This window comes from Zea mays, chromosome 5 (assembly GCF_902167145.1).
Source record: "Zea mays cultivar B73 chromosome 5, Zm-B73-REFERENCE-NAM-5.0, whole genome shotgun sequence".
Lineage (NCBI taxonomy): Eukaryota > Viridiplantae > Streptophyta > Magnoliopsida > Poales > Poaceae > Zea > Zea mays.
In genome coordinates, this window is record NC_050100.1 from 18904714 (window position 1) to 18913255 (window position 8542).

At 48.8% G+C, this 8542-nt stretch overlaps 1 protein-coding gene across 1 annotated transcript; it reads left to right on the forward strand.

Annotated features, from left to right (window-relative positions):
• The first annotated feature begins 203 nt into the window (after nt 1-203).
• On the forward strand, nt 204-5317 carry LOC100272865 (uncharacterized). Its single transcript, NM_001147318.1, has 9 exons — nt 204-427; nt 535-859; nt 3157-3306; nt 3398-3655; nt 3988-4077; nt 4213-4291; nt 4401-4507; nt 4578-4708; nt 4793-5317. Exons 1-9 carry the CDS (start codon nt 204-206, stop codon nt 4896-4898), a joined length of 1470 nt encoding a protein of 489 aa, NP_001140790.1. The 3' UTR covers nt 4899-5317.
• Nucleotides 5318-8542: the final 3225 nt, after the last annotated feature.

An 8542-nucleotide genomic window follows, 5' to 3' on the forward strand; every position in this document is an offset into this window, starting at 1 on the left:
TGTCTCAACAAATTACATTTTCAGGCTGTTTTTAATTTCCAAGCGAACAGCATGTATAGTCGAGCGTGACAACAGTACAGTCGCTAGCTATGACTCTTCGGTTTCAGTGACGTAGTACCTGCTAGCTTGCTGCCATCTCTCTTCTTCTCTATATATATGTGCATCGCCGCGCGCATACATGCATAGTAAAGTTAGCAATGTCGATGGATTACTTGGCTGCTGCTGTACCCGTGACCTTGGCTCTGGGAGTGGGAGCTATCTTGTTGGTCTTACGATGGACGTACTGCCGCCGCCGAACAAGCGCCGAAGAAGCAAGACTGCCCCCGGGGTCAAGGGGCCTCCTGTTCCTGGGGGAGACGCTCCACTACCTGGCAGCGTCCTCCACCCCGGGGGTATTGCCACCATTCTTCCAGCGACGGTTGGAGAGGTACGGCGGCGATGCATACTGTAACTTCCTTCCTTTCTAAGTGTCTTTGCATCGTCGTCGTTACGTTCATGCATGCTTGGACGACTTGTTGGAGAGCTTGCTTGCAGGTATGGCCCCATCTTCCGGACGAACCTGGTCGGGGAGGATCTCGTCGTGTCGCTGGACGCGGAGCTGAACGCGCACGTGCTGAAGCAGGAGGAGCGCGGCTTCCAGATCTGGTACCCGCCCTCCTTCATGCGCGTCTTCGGCGCCGACAACATCACCGCCAAGCTCGGCGTGCTCCACCGCCACATGAGGACCCTCGTGCTCCGCCTCTTCGGCCACCAGACCGTCCGCTCCGTGCTGCTGCACGACGTGCAGCGGAGCGCGCGCGACGAGCTGCGCTCATGGCTCGGCCGCCCGGACGTCGAGGTCAGGACGGCCACCTCCAGGGTTAGTAGCTCTTCGTTATATTTAGTAGATTTCACAGTTTCACTCACTCTTTTTCGCTACTACAGTACAACATATAGTAATTACTAGTATAATATCCGTGCGTTGTGGCCGTACACAATCATATTTCATGATATTAGTTACAAAGGTTGAGGTCGTACCCACAATACAATCAGTGGTAAGTGAAATAAACCACTCATACGGATCCTCCTAAAAATTACCAATAATAAATAAATTTAATGTCAAAGTGAGCATATTGTCTATAGACCAGATATTAAATTGATAAGAATAAATATTACACTTTATTTTATCCAAAAGACCGAAAAAATATGAGTTGAAAAAGAACCCTCCTTTCTGGGTGTTACTATATATGTACGACTTCTTGTCGTATTGAGATTGATGGCTTCTCACAGTCTATATATGGTGTAACAGCTTTGATGACTTATAACTCAAGACACGGTATGACTGCCGGTTTTAAAGACCCACAACATTTTTCACTGAACCTATGCCCTTTTATTTTCTCTTAGACACACGTATTAAACACATAATTCATGGACAGATAAAACCATAAAGATATCTCTGGCTATTGCACAATAATCTAATAGAGAAGAAAACATGCCTCAACAATTATTAGATATAGACCATGCAGGGGATTCATGATGCAGCATGCATGAGCCGTGCATGAGTTAAGCAGTGTTCAGTATTGTCTTGTGTCATGCACGAGAGGTGGTTAATTCCGATTCAGCTACAATAAACAAATGAGCTAATGAACCAAATACCTCGAACAACAGCCACCCACTACTTATTTGTCGTCCATGCTTTGCATCGGAAGGCCACTAACCATCTCTATCTTGTTCCCAACTGGCCTAGCTCTCGCGAAACAGTACACAGTCAACTTCGAATGGATCGAGCTACAATAAAATGCTCGCTAAGGACCCATCGCAAGCGCGCGACGGCCTTGTAGCTCCTCACTCCTGAGGAAGCACTTCTCCTAGCATCTAGCAATGGCTTGTGACACTTCGTCTCTCTTCTCCGCCACGGCGCTCGTGACGATGGCGCTCATCATGCTCATCGGCGACTACATCACTATGTGCCACGTCGTGCGACATCTTGCTCACGCCCGCCCCCGTCGCTCCTGTTGTCAACCCGGGCATTCCTATCGTGCTGAAGCCGTCGTGTCCATGGCCACCTTCCACTGATGCTCGCCATACCGACAGTTCCTGTGGTGGGCGTAGTGCCATAGATCCATGTGGTGTCGAACACCGCCGCGCTGCCCCTATGCCGGCTACAGTACCCGCCGTCATGCTAAAAGTGACGCTACTGCCAATGCCCGTCGTGCCGAAGGTTGGCGCCTTGCCGCCAATGCCCGTCGTTGTGCCTAAGGTTGGTGACTTGTCGTCGATGCCCTCCGTGTGTGGCCTGTGCCTAACTGCTGATGCCCTCCATCCCGGCAGCGTCGGTCTCCATTAGGTCCCACGAACGCGACACGAACTCGGTGGACAGGCCTGTGAAGATGCCTGTGGAGTCAGTGAGCCAGAAAATCAGATGTATGTACGTGCGTTGTGCGTACCTTGGAGGATGTAGGTGAGTCGGAGTAGCTGGAGAGCGTGAAGCCACCGATGGCGACCAGATCCACCACTGCTATCGCTTGAGGGGCCTCGGTACGACTTTTTGTAGCCAGGTTGGTGGGTGGATTAGGATGAGTAAAACGGTTCCACCCCGCAGCTACTGAAACCGCTTTCCCCGCGTTTATATGCATGGATGACGCGACGTATGTGGGTCTGCTAAAACTGCTTTCCCCGTCCCTTACGGAGCGGCGTGTATGGGTTGTTGGGCTCCTGTAGCGGTGTATTTGGCGCGGGCTTACTTGCCATGCCGATCGTTGCTATGAACGGAAGACATGGCGTGCGTGAGTTTGTGTCATTATGTGGGTGATTGAGGCGCTCGTGCGCCGTGCGGGGCACGGATTCACTAAAGATGGGGACTGGATAGACGAATTGGATTAGATGCATTCGACGTGAAGAGAATGGTCTTGTGGACCATTTCAAACAATAGAAGAGGTTATTTACAAAAATATGACGTGTGACGATCGTCGAAACTGATGCTTTAATATAATAGAGATTATTATTATTGTTATTATTGTTATTATTATTATTATTACTGCTGCTGCTATTACTATTATTACTATTATTATTATTATTATTATTATTATTATTATTATTATTATTATTATTATTGATATTATTATTATTATTATTATTATTATTATTATTATTATTATGCATGCATGCACTCTGCAGATGATATTTGGCGTCACTGCCAACAAGCTGATCAGCCATGACGACGCAGCATCTGGAGGCACGTTGTGGAGATGCTTCCACGACTGGACTTCGGGGCTGCTCTCGTTTCCGGTTTCCATTCCCGGCACAACCTTCTACAGATGCATGCAGGTCAGCAGCTTAATTATTAACCGCCATTATCGATCATCTTACTAACTAGTATATAGTATGATCCTATTGATCCATATGTATATGCATGCAGGGACGTAAGAAGGTTATGACGATGCTGAAACAGCAGCTCGTCGAGCGTCGACGGAACGCAGCGGAGCGCGAGACGACAGAGGATTTCTTCGATCTCGTGATCGATGAACTGAACAAGCCAGACCCTATGATGGACGAGAGCACCGCGTTGGACTTGCTGTTCACCATGTTGTTTGCGAGCCATGAGACGACGTCCATGGTATTAACCGTCATACTCAAGTATCTGACTGACAACCCAAAAGCTTTGCAAGAGCTGACAGTAAGTAGATTAATCCATTCAGTCAATTCCTTCCGTACAACGACGGCTATGTAAGCAGTCCTTCTTTACAAACGTGCAAGAAAATCATCTGATCAATTAGATTATGATCCAACCACAGATACAACCATGGTTTGTTAGGAGGTTTTTTATAAAGATTATTGAACCGGTAGTGGAAGGGTTTAAGTGTTAAATATGACATACGGTTGAATAGTAATCTAATGTATCAGATGATTTGCTTGCACGCTTGCAAAGAAGACTGCTTGCACAGCCGTACGTTTCTTTCCTTCCGTGCTTCCTTCTCAAAGAAAATACATATCTCTGTACGTTTTCAGGAGGAGCACGAAAGAATCCTGGAAAGTAGGGCCGATCCAGGCTCTGACCTCACGTGGGAGGAGTACAGGTCTATGAAATTCACATCTCATGTACGTACGATACAAGTCTCAAAAATAAATTTGAAAGACAGTACGCAACAAATATATATCCTGTCCATGCCAGAATTCGTATGGTTGTCGATCTCTTGGACTAATTAATATGCTTTCTATACCACCACTTATTAGGTTATACATGAGTCGCTAAGGCTCGCAAACATCGCACTGGCCATGTTCAGGAAAGCAAATCAGGATGTGCACATAAATGGTCTGCATAATCTCAACCCCTCACTGAGAATATTGAAGAGAATACATAATATAAGCCAATGTTTATAATCCATGCATTAATAATACATATGTGCTGTGTGTGCACTCAGGGTACACAATTCCAAAAGGATCAAAGATCATGATGTGTGCACTAGCATCGCACTTGAATACGGAGGTCTACGAGGACCCCTCAGTGTTCAATCCATGGAGATGGAAGGTACATATGCGAAATAAAATCAACAGATAAATCCGGGCCTAAGGATCACACGTGTGTGCATTGTGCATAGGATATTCCTGAACCAGTCGGCACCTCTAAGGACTTTATGGCCTTCGGGGGTGGTTTGCGCCTATGCGCTGGTGCCGAGTTTTCCAAGATGCAGATGGCTATGTTCCTCCATTACTTGGTCACAAATTACAGGTAAAAAAAAACTCTCCATGGATTGTGTAAGTACTTATCAACCAACTATATATGACAAAATCATTATTGTGTTCTCGTGAATAGCTGGAAACCCGTCAGCGGTGGGACAATGTTATTCTATCCAGGACTGCAATTTCCAGAAGGCTTCCACATCCAGCTTCTTCCAAAAATCCCAAACGTGGTTCCATAAACCCTATGAAGAAATATGAATACGAATAATTTAAGCAAATATTCTAAATGTACCCTGGGGAATTGAAGTTCGATAACGATGTGGTACGGGCTGATTTGGTAACCATGGATCACAGGAGGATGGGAGAGGATTGATGGAGAAATTAGTTCATTTCTCCCTCAACCTCTTTCAATCCTCTTATGATCCACTTATCACCAAATCAACCCTAATGATAGCAGGTCGAATTGTCGGAACAAATAATAGTTTCACCAAACAGAAGGGGAGTATGCATGTGTGTAACTTTTTATAGTTATAAATAATAGTAGAGTAAATTCAGCTCGTTGTGTAACAACTATGCAGGTGAGTAAAAATTGGTTCAGCATATTGTATATATTATGCCCAGTTCAATGGAAAAAAAAACTTTGTTGTCTGTTGTGTATACGATCTTCCAAACATGCCATGGATGATGTACTTTGCCTTGTTACACTACTTAAATCCGGCTCTCAGCGCTTTGTCGAGAGCAATTTACCAGGCACTCGTGAAAACATGCTTTGCGGAGTGCTACTCTTGGCGAACTAAGACACTCGTCACTAACCTCCTTTGCCGAGCACAAAACACTCGGCATAGACAGACTCTCAGCAAAGGAGGCATTGCCGAGAGTAACGCTCGCGGCAAAACGCGACGCTCGACAAAAAGTCGTTAGCAGCCGTCTATAGTTGACGACCGTTAAATATACCGAGTGTCATAACTTCTTTGTCGTGGTAGACACTCTTTCCTTGCCACTCGACAAAGTATATTTGTTTTTTTTTCTTTTTTCCCCAAGCTTTTTGTTGTGTGCTCCTATAGTATATAGACCTACATGTTCAATTTTGGCACAATTATCAAAGTGTTTGCTATGACTATTAAATTTAGTTTGTTTAATTAAATTTCTTCGGATAATACAAATTTGAACTACAAGACACTCGAAAATGGAAAATAGTGAATGCAAAAATGGTTCATGTTAGTTAGCACAAGTTACGACCAATTTCAGAAACAGACCGGTATTTTCAAACACCATACTCACGAAACATGACCGCAAACTTGTGATCCAGTTGTTTTAAAATTGTATAAAACACAAAGTCAGAAAATCATGAAACAATTTGATATGTTATGATATCATGTGTAGAGGCTGTGATAAAAATTTGACACAATTTCGTAAAAGTTGTCACGCACTATGTGTATAAACCTAACCGACCTTCACAAGAAATCATAAAACTTCTCTATTATGTATGTGACGATTCTGTGAACTTTGTGATGTATATGTGATATATGTTTTATTTGTTTGGATGAAATAATAAAAACAAATAAAAAGGGTTTTTGTCACTTTGCCGAGTGTTACACCCGACAAAGAGTGCCTTTGTCGAGCGCTATAGTCATGGCCCTCGGTAAAGAAACTCCTTTTTCCTAGTACCTCCCAGCGCACTTGACAAAGGGACTGCCCAAGGGACGCACTAGAGCCTTATTTTCTGAGTGCCAGGACAGCATGCACTCGGCAAGGCTCTCTCATTGTCGAGTGCCTCCCAGCGCTCTTGACAAAGGGACTGGCAAAAGGGTCCACTGGAGTCTTCTTTGCCGAGTGCCAGGTCTGGAATTCATAATATTCGACGACCAGAATATTATGAATTTGTCTCATCCGACATCTACACGTGGCCGTCGAATATTATGAATTCCAGAGAAGCAATAATTCTCCCTGTTTTTGTTTATTCCCACAATATATATTATCGGACCCATAAATTTCTAGATTTCACGACCAATACATATTCACAGAAACAAATATCCACTAACACAACATACATCTTCAAGGTGATGCTCCGACAAGTAAATTTGTTGTGAGCGTTCCGGCTCCAGATAGTGTGCGCGGTGGGCGCAAGATTTATAATGGTTCGGACAGAACATCCCTACTTCTAGTCATCGGCGTCTTACGCTACTGTCGGGGACCATAATTAGGGGTACCCTCAAGACTCCTAATTCTCAGCTGGTAACCCCCATCAGCATAAAGCTGCTAAGGCCTGATGGGTGCGATTAAGTCAGGGATCAGTCCATTCGAGCGACTCGATCACGCCTCGCCCGAGCCTAGCCTCGGACAAGGGCAGCCGACCCCGGAGGATTTCAGTCTCGCCCGAGGCCCCCCCCCCCTCCGACGGCGAACATATCTTCGGCTCGCCCGAGGCCCTGTCTTCGCTAAGAAGCAACCCTGACTAAATCGCCGCACCGACCGACCAAGTCGCAGGAGCATTTAATGCAAAGGTAGCCTGACACCTTTATCCTGACGCGCGCCCTCCGGCAGAGCCGAAGTGACCGCCGTCACTTCGCCGCTCCACTGACCGGCCTGACAGAAGGACAGCGCCGCCTGCGCCACTCCGACTGCAGTGCCACTTGACAGAGTGAGACTGACAGGCAGTCAGGCCCTGCCAAAGGCACCATAGGAAGCTCCGCTCCGCCCGACCCAGGGCTCGGACTAAGCCCCGGAAGACGGCGAACTCCGCTCCGCCCGACCCAGGGGCTCGGACTCGGGCTAAGTCCCGGAAGACGGCGAACTCCGCTCCGCCCGACCCAGGGCTCGGACTCGGGCGAAGACCCGGAAGACGGCGAACTCTGCTCCGCCCGACCCAGGGCTCGGACTCGGGCGAAGACCCGGAAGACGGCGAACTCCGCTCCGCCCGACCCAGGGCTCGGACTCGGGCTCAGCCCGAGAAGACGACGAACTCCGCTCCGCCCGACCCCAGGGCTCGGACTCCGCCCTGGCCTCTGCCGACGACCTCCGCCTCGCCCGACCCAGGGGCTCGGACTCGGCCATGGAAGACAGACTCGACCTCGGCTTCGGAGGAGCCTCCACATCGCCCAACCTAGGGCACAGACTCGCCACATCAACAGGAGGCGCCATCATCACCCTACCCCAAACTGACTCGGGCCGCAGGGAACAAGACCGGTGTCCCATCTGGCTAGCTCCGCCAGATAGGCAATGATGGCGTCCCGCATGCTCTGTGACGACGGCGGCTCTCCGCCCCCTTACGGAAGCAAGAGGACGTCAGCAAGGACCCAGCCGCTCCGACAGCTGTCCCTCCGCCAGGCTCCATCGCTCCTCCGACGGCCACGACATCACACCAGCTGGGTGCCAAAATCTCTCCGGCTGCCACATCGGCATGTACTTAGGGCACTAGCTCTCCCCCGCTAGACACGTAGCACTCTGCTACACCCCCCATTGTACACCTGGATCCTCTCCTTACGCCTATAAAAGGAAGGACCAGGGCCCTCTTAGAGAGGGTTGGCCGCGCGGGGACGAGGACGAGACAGGCGCTCCCTTGGGGCCGCTCGCTTCCCTCTCCCGTGTGGACGCTTGTAACCCCCTACTGCAAGCGCACCCGACCTGGGCGCGGGACGAACACGAAGGCCGCGGGATTCCCACCTCTCTCACGCCGGTCTCCGGCCGCCTCGCTCCTTCCCCCCTTCGTGCTCGCCCTCGCGCTCGACCCATCTGGGCTGGGGCACGCGGCGACACTCACTCGTCGGCCCAAGGGACCCCCCCGGTCTCGGAACGCCGACAGTTGGCGCGCCAGGTAGGGGCCTGCTGCGTGTTGACGAACAGCTTCCCGTCAAGCTCCAGATGGGCAGTCTCCAGCAACCTC